This window comes from Cyprinodon variegatus, unplaced genomic scaffold (assembly GCF_000732505.1).
Source record: "Cyprinodon variegatus isolate N-32 unplaced genomic scaffold, C_variegatus-1.0 Scaffold111, whole genome shotgun sequence".
In the NCBI taxonomy this organism is placed as follows: Eukaryota; Metazoa; Chordata; class Actinopteri; order Cyprinodontiformes; family Cyprinodontidae; genus Cyprinodon; species Cyprinodon variegatus.
The window spans coordinates 836,328-851,403 of NW_015150564.1; the positions used below are offsets into that span (position 1 = coordinate 836,328).

General features: G+C 37.3%; 1 protein-coding gene across 1 annotated transcript in view; it reads right to left on the minus strand.

Annotated features, from left to right (window-relative positions):
• Positions 1-3,361: 3,361 nt before the first annotated feature.
• The window catches only part of col11a1 (collagen, type XI, alpha 1), a 116,772-nt gene continuing 105,057 nt past the window's right edge, over positions 3,362-15,076 (minus strand). The window contains exons 56-66 of the mRNA XM_015374969.1: positions 14,813-14,866; positions 14,470-14,523; positions 13,620-13,727; positions 12,122-12,175; positions 11,994-12,029; positions 11,861-11,914; positions 11,508-11,751; positions 10,106-10,218; positions 9,685-9,753; positions 5,908-6,141; positions 3,362-4,479 (exon numbers count right to left, since the gene is read on the minus strand). Of these exons, the coding sequence (XP_015230455.1) occupies positions 4,333-4,479; positions 5,908-6,141; positions 9,685-9,753; positions 10,106-10,218; positions 11,508-11,751; positions 11,861-11,914; positions 11,994-12,029; positions 12,122-12,175; positions 13,620-13,727; positions 14,470-14,523; positions 14,813-14,866 (1,167 nt within the window). The 3' untranslated portion in view covers positions 3,362-4,332. The remainder of the gene's footprint in view (positions 4,480-5,907; positions 6,142-9,684; positions 9,754-10,105; positions 10,219-11,507; positions 11,752-11,860; positions 11,915-11,993; positions 12,030-12,121; positions 12,176-13,619; positions 13,728-14,469; positions 14,524-14,812; positions 14,867-15,076) is intronic.

A 15,076-nucleotide genomic window follows, 5' to 3' on the forward strand; every position in this document is an offset into this window, starting at 1 on the left:
GAGTTTGAGGCTTTATACTGTAGCCCAACAAAGCCTTGTTTTTTGCTTAGAAAACATGCAAATTTAAACGAACGAACGGGTCCATCCCTTAGGAATGGGGGTGGTTTGGCTTCTTTTTTAGCCTGCAATACCCCATACCTGTCTATGTCTCTGAAAGGGGGGTGCTAAAGGGAATTGTTGACCTGGCTGAAGAGGCAAGGTGATCTGTTACCCTGTTCCTGCATGGGAAAGATGGATTGTTTTTTTAACTTTTTTGGAAAGACTACAACCTGGATGACTGAGAATCTTCACCAGCATTATCATAAGCATGTTGAATGTTTCTATTTTCAAGTGATGTAGGTTTAGCTCATTATATTGTCCAACAAATTAGGATGAGATGAGGTGAGATCTGGCCTTAGGGGCAATTTCTTCAGACGGGGTAGTACCCTGGACCACTGGACTTTGTATTCCAAGTTTGAAGATGTTTTCGCTTCTCATCCAGTATGCTTTTTCAATTATTGGAAGAAACCATAATAGGCAGTGATACTCAGGTAGGCTGTTGTGTTCATGGTATGCTCGTTGAGCCAAGGAAATATTTCAGGCAGCATCAAACCATTACCACCATCAGGAACAATTGATAAAATGAAGAATGGATCCAAGACCTTAATTCGTTTAACACCAAATTCCTATATGAATATTGCTGCTCAGGATCAGTCAGGCCAGTGGTCTTTTTAGTCTGAGGTGTTATTACTCTGGTAAGCCTGCTTAAACTATAGCCTGGAAATGCTGTTGTAAACTGACATGGATGGCACCTGGTTAGGTCTTCTGCTGCTGCAGACCAACTGTGTTGTGTGATCAGGATTTTGAAAATAAATCTGTGCATTAATTTCTACCACACAGTATGCATTTGAATCCACACAGCTGTGGATGTTAGTTTTTCATCTTACGAACATCGACTGTAAACCAGAAAGTTGACCACTGTTAAAAACCCAGGGCAGATCAGTAAATTCTGAATATACACACACTAGCCTAAGTGGCATTGGCAACCATACACAGGCTTTATATTTCTTGAATTCTCTTTTTTTGGCTTAGCAGAACAACATAAATCTATTTAAAGACCAGAACACGATCCTTCTATGAACCATTGCTGCAGATCGAGTATTCACAATAGAGTATGTACTGGGAAACCTTCTCAGCGTGACGAAGGTAAGGAGTAAAGGGTTCAGTTGCTGCTCTTACAAGCTTGATTTGTTTTTATTAATACTGTGCTCTTACCATGGGTACAGTACACTATTTATTAAAATGTTTTGTTGTTTGTGCCCAAGTCACCTAGCTTGCTTTATACAAACTCTGTTTCCAGACTTGTTTACCTTGGAATTCAGAGATTACATTTTGTATTTTTCCCAAAGTGGATGTGTTAATCTTTGCCACCGTATTCTTCGTCTGGTCCTTCCTAAGAAACTTATAGGTTCGACCAAGACAGCCCAGGGGTCTACCTCGGCCTGAACTATTTAATCACAGTTATGGCTATAAGCTGGATTCCATGCAGTGCTGTACATGAACGCATTAAATTAGAGACTTAACAATCAAGTCTGTACTTCAGCCAAGCCCACTTCAAATTTAAAGCGACACATCAAGTTTCGGCTAGCGACTGGCTGCCTCAATTGACAAGTCATCCATCCTGCAAACAGGAAGCCTGGGTTCGTATCCCAGCTGGCGGGGATGAGCTCCCAGTGTGGGTCGTCAGGCAAGACCCTTTAGGCTAATGCCTGCTTTGGGGAGTGGCAGTCTAGTGGATTGGGCATTGCGCTTGGTATCCTGAGGTTCTGAGTTCAAGCTTCCCTCCCTAGAGATTGCCACTCTGGATCCCTGAGCTAGACCTGCACTGCACATACAGTATACCTTGACTGTATCAAATATTTTCCATTTCTTTCTATGTATTATATCACATATTTAAAGGGTGAAATATGAGGTTCTATTCTGTAGAATTGTGGCTTAGTTCAATTATAGAGTTGTGAACTTAGTTCATTTTTGAAAAAGTAAACTATGAATGTGAGTTTTTAATTTTCGTCTGTGTGAACTGAACTTTGAGCTCATTGTTTTTCATTCTGAACTGCAACAGAACGGTTCCATGCATGTATATACGATGTAATTGCTACCACTTCTTACAATCTAATGCTAAATTGTGTCAGGTGTGTTCCAGCCTTTATCACTTTTCTCACTTTCTTCTGCCTATTTTCCCCCTACACGATCTCACAGCGGCACCACTACTTCTGAAGAGTTACAATCACTGAAGCACATAAATGTGTTTCTTACAAAGCTTGTATAAAGAACACAGTGATTCATTAGAACTTTAGCAAGTTGTCTTCATCACATCAAGATACTTAAATGCACTACCGTAGTGCTTGGTTATTAGTTGGGTTCCTTTTTGTGAGAAGAAAAACTTGAAGTTTACCTAATAAAATATCTGGTAATCTCTTAAGGCCGTTGTGTGTCATTCTGCTTTACATTTATAACCTACTTGGTATCTATAGCATAAAATCTTAGAGTTTTGGGGTTGTAACATGACAGAATGAGAAAACGATCAAAGAAGCTGAATGTTTTTTGCAAATCATTGTACAATCAATGCTTAAGCAATATGTAGGACGATTTGCCCTCCTGAAGGAGAGCAAGAATTTAATCAAAGGCAGATTTTCGAACTGTTTGCATTTCTCTTTCCCTTCAAACACACTTAGATAAGTCATCTACAAGAAATATCTGCCTTCTGTCTGTTTCTCTGTTTTTGTTCCTACCGAAGCAATCCCAGAAGATTCTCTCTTAACTTTTTCAAACCCACGCTTCAGATATAGTTTTGGTTTCAAATTTTCTTTGTTCTTATAAATAGGTGACTTAAATCTTGTTTAAAAAAAAGTTGTTTCACAAAAGTTTAACTCACTTCCTGACAATTCTGTATATAATGAGAGAATAATAATAATAAAAAATAGCTTTCATTGCGGTTTCTCTCTTTTAGAAATATTGTTTGTTTTGGACAGACCTAATTCCTCTTGCATGAAAACACATTTAAATAAAAAATGTGGGCATTTTCCTATTAAACCTGTAGCAAAGTGTGTTTCCTGATGAATTTCTCCCCCAACATCTTTTACAAACTGAGACGTTTGATTCACTATTGTTTAGAATCCATTTTTAATATTTAAATGAACTAAAAAAAAACAGCACAATGACACATTTTCTCATTTTAGTAACAAAAGTTGGTTACTGCAAAGGCTTCTCATTGCATTCACAGAAGGATCTGAACAGTGGATGTCTAACAGTTTAGGTGTTTTTTTTTTCTCTCTTTAAAAAAAAAAAAAATCCCCACCCAAAATATATAAATTTATTTTTCTTAAATCAGGGTATATACAGGGAATAGAATCCTTGCTTTTTTAAAGGTTATTGAGAAACTCTGAGGTATACAACCGAAGCAAAAGCCAGTCATAAAAAGTGAAACCGAAAGAAACAAAAACAACAAATATAATTAAATAAAGATAAAAACGAGGACGTAATTGCCTTCTAGGAGCACAGGATCACAACATTAGTGGGAGATGTTGCCCTATTTGTGCTGATGTGTAAGATGCAATTGTTTCACCTTCAGTCACAAGAGTGAAACAGCAAGAAACCTTAAGCTTTGGACAGACAGTATATACAACGGGGCATGCAGTTTAATTTGGAATAGAACATTATTTAAATGCTTGTTTTTATTTGCTTCATGACAAATACACGGAATGTAGAGAAAAAATGACAAAAACCAGAAGTAATGATGGATTTAACTTACTCTGTATACATTTGAGCCCAAAGCAGGTTCTGATACACATGCAAGTTTTGAAAGTGGATTTAGAAATAACAGTATTGTACAAAATAATAATTACATTTTTTTATAATTATCAAAATACACCTTCTTTCTTAGCACCACTATATACTTTTTGTGTTTTTTTTTTTTGATCAGCACCATTGTTGTTATTTTCATCACAGCACCTGGAGAATTCAGTGAAGAGATCTGTTTCACCTCATGTCACCAGACCCCGTCTGTTGTTCACCTCCGACCTCTTCTCGTCAGCCACTCGCTCTGATGTCCTTCCCCATTTTTTCTACCGTGCTTTAGTCATGTGGTTCAGGCCCTACGAGGGCAACACGCATTTCCAGGATTACACGAGCATACATGGAAAGACATGTTTGCTACGTCAACTCTCATTCAAAACTTGCATGTGGCATAGAAAAGGGTGGGGGCGGGGCTTAAAATGGGGGCTTGGTGGCACCCAGGATGTCCTGGCTTGACTTTATTCGCTGTCCTCATCAAGTCTTTTGTTTGAATTTTGTTTATCCAAGAAAGCAGACAGGTCCTACTTCAAACCCAAACTTCTGGTTCGGGTCTCCGAAATCAGTCAACATGACATCGACGATTGGAACCTGATCAATTTTGGGAGTATTGATCTCCAATACAGTCTTTCCATTGCCATGTCGTGTCTGCAGCAAGAGAGACAGAAAACAAATAGAGATTAATTACAACTAATCTGTAAAAAATACTAAAAATAATAATAAAAAATAAAGAAATAACCAGAGATAAAGACATTTTTTGACTTGAAACCAAGATAAGACAGCAGTCTCTTCACATTTAATGTAATTTATTAACAGGATAAACTGTTAAAAATGTTAAGATGGAGACGACTTTTTATTAGCTACAATATTAAGACGGTTATACACTGTATGAACTTTTCAATCATTGTTTTCAGCTTAAGCTCCAAAAGTTCACACTTCACGATATCTGTTCTTACACTAACCCTAACTCTGATGCTCTGAACCAGTCAAACTGCTCACACTAGTTCCCTTCTTTGCACATGCACAATATGCGATGTTTAGGTAAATTGGGTTGTAACTCTGCTTCAACAGCAACTCACGGTCACTTCAGGAGGGCCGACTGAAGTTTGATTGTTATCTGACTGTATGATTCCCGATCTGGAAGTAATTGTGAGAGGCTAATCAGCCCTCGTTAGCCCCTCTATATTACTGTATGCGATGCAGGGCGCACAATAAGGCTGAATCTTGGCCCGATCCAAACATTTTCGCAGGACTGAAAAATCGTCCCTAAAAGGCCAAAGAAATCTTACAGAGTCACGGCACGGTAAGGCAAAAATAAACAAAGGCTTGAAATGGGATAAAAATGAATGTGCTTCATCTGGCTAAAGTAGCAGAACATACATATACATAGATTTGGAGTCAGTGGGTCACATGACCTGGAAGCTATTGAAGAAAAGTCTTTAAAAAATACCTTAAAATTTTAAAATAGCTTAAAATTGTATAAAAGCAAGTGTGCCTTACATATGTTATCTATTTGCATGATTTTATATTAGTTTCTTCTTAGCTGGTCATAACATAAGGAATTAATTGATTTTTGTATCTCAAGAGTGCTTGGTTCAAAGATTTGTTCACGGTCCCTAACTGCACCACCGTGGAGGTGCACCAGGAGGAGAAAGAAGCAGAGAGACACTGGCCGATATCCCATAGGCGGATCCACCGTTTGCTAGATCCCGCTGACTCCGCGGAGCCTGAATATCCAAAATCCAACTTTAAACCAACTTTACTGCGGTGCTGACGGCTCGGTTCTGACCAAAATCCTGCACGATTTTGAAATTCCCCCCCGGGCATTTTTTTTAGGTATGAAAAGTAGGACATGTCTGGCAAAAAGAAGACGTCTGGTCACCCTACTTCTTTTGGCTAGGAGGAAGTGTAGAAAATATCAATGCTATTTTATCTTCCAATATGATAATTCTTTAACAAAAATCAGAATTGACTAACAGTTGAATCCGCCAATCATGGCTTTCCAATACCTAGAAATGTCTGTAAACTGACTAGTTCATCACTACTTCTCAGTTTCTCTTCATTCACACAGCTTACCGAACATCCATCTGAGATGGCCTGAATGTAAGGATTGTTGTCGTAAGACATCTCCTCATCGTTGGCGCCCAGGAACCGCAGCGCCTTATCGTAGCTGTCGCTGGACGCATCGTGCCATGCCACAGACTGGTGGCAGTTGTAGGTGAAGTTTTGCCTGGCTGAGGCTGTCAGTAGTTTGAGGAAGGTCATTTGCACCATGTTGATCGAGTTTCCATCAGCGTCTACATAGGAAAACTATCCGGGAAAACAAGGAAACAGAAGATAAGTAAATGGAAAGAACTTTTTAATTAAGCTGCTTAAAATGCATTGTCTTCTCAGTCACTGATCATTTTGGGAGCCATATCATCTGCTGCTATTGGTCCTCTGTGTTTTTACTTTCTATTTTTTTAAATCTAAAATCTAAACGGACATCTTTTCTTATAATATACTCACATTCTTATTTCATAAAAAAACAAATGTGTATTATGACATGAAAGCCATTATAATGAATACTCACTCAGTTTTATTTTTTTTAATTCAATCACTGAAACAAATGAACCTTTTGATGATGCAGTGTTATCGTTTAGATGTACCTGTTTCCATCTATCCAGTGGTTTAGCTAAAAGCTCATTTCTTTATCTGCAACTTCAACATTAATGCAGAAAAAGAGGTGTATATGCTGCCCTAATGAATACATCCAACTTGTTTTGAAAGCAGTGTTAATTATATATCATCTTAAAACTCTAAAGTGCAGGGGTGGGCGCACATTAGGTAGAAAATCAAAATAAAACATCAAAGATCTTGCATTCATTCTCTCTGGGTTGAACAAGGATCAAAGCAGATTTTATTAATCTTGCGCTGCTCATATAGTCTAAATGTTTTCTGTCAATTTTTGCACACAGATCGGACGAAACATTAATATTTCTTAGTTAAAAGCAGCCAAAATGAGCGAGCATGAGAACCTAAGTGGTCTGACGCTGAAACATAATGCCCTAAATAAAATATTTAATAAATATCTTTATTTCTTTTTATACAGAAAGATTAGTATTAGCTAAAAGTATTCCAGTGAGAGACAGATGATGATCTAAAGACAGAGACCGCTTATCAACACTGAACAATCTCACTGAGGTGATTAAACAGTTGGTTGAGAATATTAACCGTTCCAAACAAATAGCTCATTACCGCCTTTTCTAGCTCAAACTATCAGGACTGTTTTAGAGGCAGAACAATTCAGGTTCCCCAACTGACTATTGCCTCCAGCAACTTTCCCATCAGTGCTCACACGGATGCCAGAACAAAATTGGCAAAAAAAAAAAAGAGAAGATGCTTTAGGGTAATGTGCAGCTGTTGGGTTGTGATGAAGTGAGCGCATGGTGATCAATATAAACCCATTGACTGATGTCCGAGTGCCATTGACCTGCGTAAACAGGGTTTGAAAAAGGTTTGTAGGACATGATATATTATAGGGTTTAAGAGGTTGACTGAATTATTCTTTCAGCACCATTAGGATGTCCCACTGGAACAATTCAGTCCAAACCAGAAGGACTATATATATTATTATTATTTAACTTGACTAGCATTGATATTATCTCATACCTTAATATCATAAGCACATTTATTGAAGTGGATGAATTGCTGATTACTCCATTGTTAACGTTTTCCATGCTTTGTAAGAAATATTCATTTTTGTTTAAATTAAGACTCGTGTTACCTTTGTAATCAATGCGTAATTTTTATCATGTGACTGAAGAAAGAGAAAGTAATATGGACAAGAAACGATATTAAATTGCTCCCAGATAATAAGGAGTACATATTGCAGATTGGTTAGACTGATGTCGATATATTCGGTACTGGCATTTCCTTTAAAACACATGCATCAGTGTATATCTACAAGAGATTAGTACCAATATGCTCATTTGGAATACAACAGTATAGAATATATACACTTTGAGGTTATCACTGAAATCAGGTAATTTCTGTAATGTTCAGTCACACTTTTGCACCTGTTGACAGGTATGTTGGTTCTTTATTCTTGAGCAATCTACCTTAATTTGTCTGCGACAGTTTTTTTGTTTAGCATTTATTATTTATTATGAATTTTTCAGTTTGGTGTTATTTGAATTACTAGTGTGAATTTACCATTTTCTTTAGTGGAAGGGAACTGTATGCACCCTTTTAAGTACAACTGTATGTAAAATAAACGTTTTGATAGTTAAGTACTACTGAAAAAATACAGATAACTACTATAGTCTTGCAAAGCAAATGTGTTCTGCATTGCAATTAAAATGTGGCTTCAGGTTAAAAGCTCTCATATTGCATGTCCTTTTTCATCCTTTTGAGGACAACGCTTTTAATGGCAGAAGGGCCATGGGCACCTCATCTTCCCATGCTTTGGATGGGCTGTACCTAAAAATACAGTAATTGCCCTTTGGGATTAAGAAAGTACTATTGAATTGAAGTATAGTTAATCTTTTCTTCTAGTATGTATATATCTGCTTCACCTCTTCATTGTATTAGATGTATTCTTTTAAACATCCCTATAGAGCTTCAGTTACTTTCCTGGTGCTCTAGTTCAGGCTTTGTTATATTTCTATGAATGTTTTATCTGTTCATGCTGTTGCCAGGCAGTTTTTTTTTTTCTTTTCTTAATTCAAAAATCTATCAAATTTTTAAACTCTCCTAAAATCCAAGCCACTCAAAAATACTGTGATGTCATCCCTTCGGTTTAAGGAGATACCAGAAACAGATGGGAGTTTTCCAAGGCTGTATGGATTGCCAACTGAAACAGTGCTGTCCTTAAACTGGCTGCTCCTGCTCACTACCACTCATCTTGCAGAAGGACATACAATTTGCAGAAAAAAAAGACAAATTCAACTGTATTTTTTTCTAAATAAACTTGCTGCAAGTTTATTCTGTGTTTCTGCTTGATTCTATTTCTCAGAACTGAAAAAAAACAGCAAGCATAATGGTTAAGATTATTGTATCTGCAACAATGTTCCTAGCAGAAGAAAAAAATGTTGATTTACTTTTTTTACAATGAACATAAAAATTATTAGTAAATACAGTAGGTATTACATTACTGTATATCTCTTTATCTTGTATAAATACTACCATATTGCTTGCTTTTTTGGGTAAAAAGTCACACATTTTCTAGAAAAAAATGACCTCATGTTTACTCAAATTCAAATTCACAGTTTACATAAAAAAGCCAGAAGATATTTTGTAAAGGTGAAATTTGCTTCAATACAACTAATGCATTGATTAACATTGAATCTCATTCTTAGTAATAAATGACCTTCATAACTTTAAGCTGTTATTCTCGAAAGCTCTTTCAGTTCAGTGACGACATGAACTGGTTGACAATGAAAAATGTTCCCTCTGATGAAAGACATAAAAATATAAACCAGGTAGAGAAGACAAAACTCTATCTCTCTTTCTACAACATAACATTAGGATCTACAGATGAGGTTTTATCTGGAATTGGGAATATTCTGACACTACATGAAAAGAGACACATCTGACTGCACATAATATGTCTTCAAATAACTTCTTGTCTGCTTGAAATACCTTCTTCTTTAGACTTTGTCTAAAATATTAAAAAAACATGCTTAAACGTTAAAAGTTTGAGCTTTTTTGAATCATACATCGGTAATTTTTGCATGAAAACTTACTGAAAGCAGCAAAAACTCTGAGCAACATCACAGGCGATTAGAGAATTCAAGAACAACACAGAGGATGAAGCCCAGACTGAAGTATGATTAGAGCAGGAGGAAATTGATGAAAAACAAAAACACTTACTAATTTACCGCGCTTAAATTCACTGAACCATGAACCTGGAACATCCTTAGGCCAAGAGGATAGTCTGACCTGCAAACAACAAAAGAAAACAAATAAGTGCGTGGGAATTGTGAATATCATCATGGATATTATAACGTGCAATCAATCAAGAGGAAAACATGAAAACTGTTTGTTGTATAAAAGCAAAGCCTTGGGGATAAGATCTTATATTATTATGTGGTAACAAAAACAAGACTTCCTTGTTTTTTCTTTCAAATAAACTTCCCAATGTCAGGGGAAACATTCATTTGTTTGCAAAAATCTCCCCAGGTTAGAACACATCCTTCTTTGATAACTACACTATGCCACAAATCCAGCAAGAAGCCTATTATAGGTTGAGAGAGGGTCGTTAGGTTAGTTGTGTTAAGCCAAAATCACTCACTCCATTGGATTTTTTATCTGGATAAATGCAGGTTTCACCCCCAGCTGTGAAGTTACAGTAGACTTTGAAAGAGTCTCCAGAGCAGCCTTGGTTTGGATCGATCCAGTACTCCCCTGAAAAGAACCAAGGACATATTCGGTTCATCTGATGTCAAAAAATAACACAGAAAAAGTGATTTACTCCACTACAAAGTGTGACAAATGATAAAAATAAACAAGATGATTTTTTTTTGCAAATTTTTCATATGTATCTTTTGTTGTATGAAACTTAAAGCAGAATTACGAATTCATCTAAACCCCTCGATCCCGTTCATATTTTACAACCATAAAACTTTATTGTTCCATTTTGGGGAGTTCAGGTGTTAGAACCCCTTAACCTACTGCAGCACTGTGAATTAGGAAAAAAAATTGTAAAAACTAAATTATGAAAACTTTGAGCAACATTTGTACTCAACCCTCTGTATTCATATACCTCTAAATAAATCCAACCAATGGCTTTTGGACATCACTTGATTATTAAGTAGGGATCAGTTGAATTTCAAGCTTTAATCACTGCACAATGTGTATCAATTCATTATCTAAGATGAAAGAATACCTTGAAACTGCCAAGCTATCAGAACACATTGAAAGTCATTGTTGCTGTAGATGAATGTAAAGGAATGTTGTAGGTTGTGTTTGTTTTGGGCTTTAATGAAGCCATTTATTCAGTCTGATGATCTTGGGTTATTCATAAGCACTGAAACATGACCTGCCTTGTGCAGCTTGAACCAGAGATGGGGGAACTGGAGTCAAGTAATTTCTATGTCATGTATTTGATCTGCCCATCCACTGAAAAAGGTGAGTCCAGTCTGCACAGGTTAAACCAGATTGGACTCACCTGGTTCATCTAGTTCAACTAGTTGACTTTAGATCCCCTATCTCTGGCTTGAACACATACAATCAGAATAAGGTACAACAAAATTAAGTGGTTATTAGATGAAAATATGGAAAGCTTCACAGGGTCTGATTTTTTTTTGCGTTTGCATCCAACACATAACATCATCTGTCAGAACAGCTGATGGTCTCTGCATCATCACCTACAAAAAATCTACACAGTACAATTTTATATTTATTATAGAAAACTTAAAGAAAGTGTGGAGATAAAATCCTAGATAGGCACCGAAAAGAAATAAAGGTTTTAGGACGACGCAGCAAACTTCATTGTTCATCTTTATTAGGACTAGTTATGATTGATTTAAGTAAGATTCAGGCATAAGAGATTGTGTTCCCCCTCAGATGTGAAATCAACCAATCCAGTCCAAAGACTGAATGTTTTGTTTTATCAAATTGAATAAGTAGAGATGCTCAAACCTTTAACTCCTTCTATACACAGAGACATGGGTAGATGCAGGGCTAAGGCTTACCATCGGAGAACTCAGGGTGGCACAGTTGGAGGTCTTTGCATGTTCTGGCTGGGTTGTTTTGTGTTCCCATGGGGTATTTCATCCGTTCAATGTCCTGTTTGAGATTGTTGAGTGAGCCAAAGATGTCCTCCATGCCTTGGCCATAATCCCAGAAGCCAGTGGCATCTGACTGCGTGTCACTGGAGCGCTTGGTCTTCTTGGGTGACTGAATGGGTAGAGGCTGGATAACCTCACCAGGGGGGCCCTGATTTCATACAAGAAGGAGAGGTTTACTAACTCTATCTCATGTGTAGTTATGATCATTTTAACACACACAATCACAAGATGCACTAAGATGGTCTAAAAACACGTACAGGAGGACCAGGGGGACCAATTGAACCAGTGTCTCCCTTTGGACCAGCAGGACCCTGCAAAAAACACACAGCAGCGTGATTAAAACTAACTTATTATACATACTGTACATGCAATAGCCTGGTTTGTACTTACACTTGAACCCTTAGCTCCCTTAGGACCTTGAGGACCCTGCATCACATGGGACACAACAGTTATTTGGCAAAGTCATTCTATAAGGGAACCTGAATTCCATTAAACATTTAATGAAGTAAAATACTTACAGGTAGACCAGGGGGACCAGGAGGACCTAGAGGACCAGCAGCTCCACTAATACCCTAAAACAACAATAAAGATTCATTAATGGATGTAAAATAATGTTTTAGTCTGACGCATTAAATGAGACCTAGATACTAAAAACACAGCATGAAACGGGATGTCAAATAAATGTTAGTATTCACGGAAAAAAAGCAAATGCAATTCTAATGATAAGCCAAGTGTCATGATGTGTATTTATTTTAATCGGCAAGATCATTGTCTCACCAAGGAGACCTTTATAAAACAGCACCTTCTGCCCAGTTCAAAAATAGAAATGGCAAATTGCAAATTACGGTTCCCAATCCCTTCAACAATACAGAGCATTTTAGCTTCATAAAGCTACATCTCAGTCTAATGCATCACTTTAAACAGCAAAGCATGCCAGACTGAGCTCCATTTTCAATCGTGATGCAAGGTTCAGCTAAAAATGAATCAAGGCTGCTGTTAAACCAGAGGCTTTACCTGCTTTCAACATTACTCCTACTTGGAGGGGATAGGGCAGAATTAACTATGTCAGCTTTATTGCTATGTCTTTTTAACAACCTAATGCTAGTTTCACACTGTGAGACTATTTAAAAAAATCATTAAATTAACAGAAAAATAGTCACAAACTGAACATGTGCTGCAAATGAGCTTGTTGTTGTCTAAAGGAAATTCATTAAGACTGGGACTAGCTTAATTGACCCTGATTTGGTTACCAGAAGGAAAAAAATAGTGGAAACTCCATATGTTGTACCATGTTGTGCCGACATAAAAACTCTTTGCTGCAGATATGACTGACCAAGGGTTATTTATTTTTTCAGAAGTGTTACTTTCAGGTGCTAAACATAGAGGAATTCAACATAAAAATTAAGTTTTCTCCAATATGTCCAAAAGCCTTTATAGAACATCCTGGCTGTGGGAAAGCGAGGGAGAACAAGATCTTCTTCCCAGGCTATGACAAAGGCTAAACAAATTACAGAAAGAAAAAAAAAAATCTGTCATGAAATGTACTAGATTAAAAAATTTGTGCACTTTCTTGCAAATGTCAGATATTAATTGAGGGATATTAATTACATATTTTGCTTGAGTTATTGTAATGCTTGTGTTTTAAATACAATGCAAAACGCATAGTTTTCAATAAGGGCAGAAAATAGAGAAATTCATGTAATGAAATTCTCAAGATTTCTTTTCTAATAGCTTCATAGCTCTAAATGATTTTGATCTTTAAAGGTAATATCCGTTCCGAAGATAATTCAAAAATGGTAACAGAGACCGTATAAAGCATTGGAGTGACTATATCTTATACTCTACCTAACAAAATGTTAAGCCAATTGAAAGTTTTGCTTCTTTTTCCGTGAGAGAATGCATGTTGCAGGGCTTAGCTAGGAGTTAAAACTACAGCGATTGTCACCAGACATTTGACTACAGTTGAAGGGCAAACAGGATAGGCACTGTAGGAGTTGAAGACCAACTAGTACTTACAGCATCACCCTTGCCTCCGGGAGTACCCTGGGGCCCGGGAAGACCTCGATCTCCTTTCTCTCCTTGCTCTCCAGGGGGTCCAATCAGACCAATCAAACCTGGGTGACCCTTCAAGGTTAAAACAAACACACCAAAGGCTGTCAAATCAAACATATATGTCTGAAAACTCAAAAATCTAGATATTTCATTCAGGATTACTTTAACTTGTTAAAAGTTAACCCACTTTCAGAGGGTTAACCAGGAGGCTGCCTCTGCAGCAAATGTGAAAGAATCTCTCTGCAAATGCAAGAGGTCGATACACAAAAGACAAGCAACGACTTTTGAAATAAGCAAGCTAGAGCTGGGTCCTGAGATACAACAGCATTAAAAATGTAGACCACACACATGCACACAGATCCTGTTGTGTGCTTTCAAATAGTTTCTCTCAAGCCATCAAGTCAGGATGTGGGAGGCAATTTAGATAGAGTAATGTGCCCTGTCTGAATATCCTTAGCAGTTATTCTTCACCAGCAAATGTGACAGTAGGAGCAAGCAAAATAGAAAGATTGGACAGATTGGAGTGATACATCATATTCAGCTGCTTCATGCAAGCTTTGAAAACATTTTCTCTTCCAGGAGCAAAGACAAAAAAATGACTTTCTTTTCTAAAGATCATTTTAAGAAAACATGGTAAATATACCAAGGTAAACAAGGTAAAAGCACCAATACTGTTTGCATGATGTAATTCTGGCTATGCTCTGACCCGCTCTGCTACTTAGATGTTTCTGTAAATAATGTTAGGCTTTCTTTTAAATTAAAAATGAAAGGAGGTTGCAGTTTGATAAAAGAAAACAGGGAAGGAGGGACTCACCTTTTCACCTTTCGAGCCAGGATCACCTTTCAAGCCTGGAAGACCTGGAGGTCCCTGCATGACAGACGCATTGAAACATTTATATCCCTCAGAAAAATCAATCATAGCAATTAGAAAACTCTCTTAGAAGAAAGGGTGGAGACGGAAAGAGAGAGTGTAATGAAACAAATGTAATCAAACAAGACAAGAAAAATCCATAAAATATGAGGTCAACAAGGGCAAAACTGTGCATGCATTTTGGTTCAGTGGGCTGTGGGTAGGAAGTTTGCTGAAGAGAAAGAAATCTGGTTACATAAATGAATTCAGACAGAGAGAGAGGGCAGGACAGACTCTGGATACTTACCATCGGACCTGGTGGACCATCCTGTCCTGGGGCACCGGGCAGCCCTTGTTCACCCTGTGAAAAACCATTCAATTGTAGAGAGCATTATGGGCTGCTGTATTTTCACCGCTCTAACATTGATTTCCTGTGTGCAACTCGATGATTAATAGCCCAAACAGGGAGGGAAAGTGTGCTGGAATAAACAAGTAAAACTAAAGTATAAGCCAAATGGGAGTATTGATTATTCCATGAAGTCTATCATCATGCCTTAGTAGTGCTTCTATA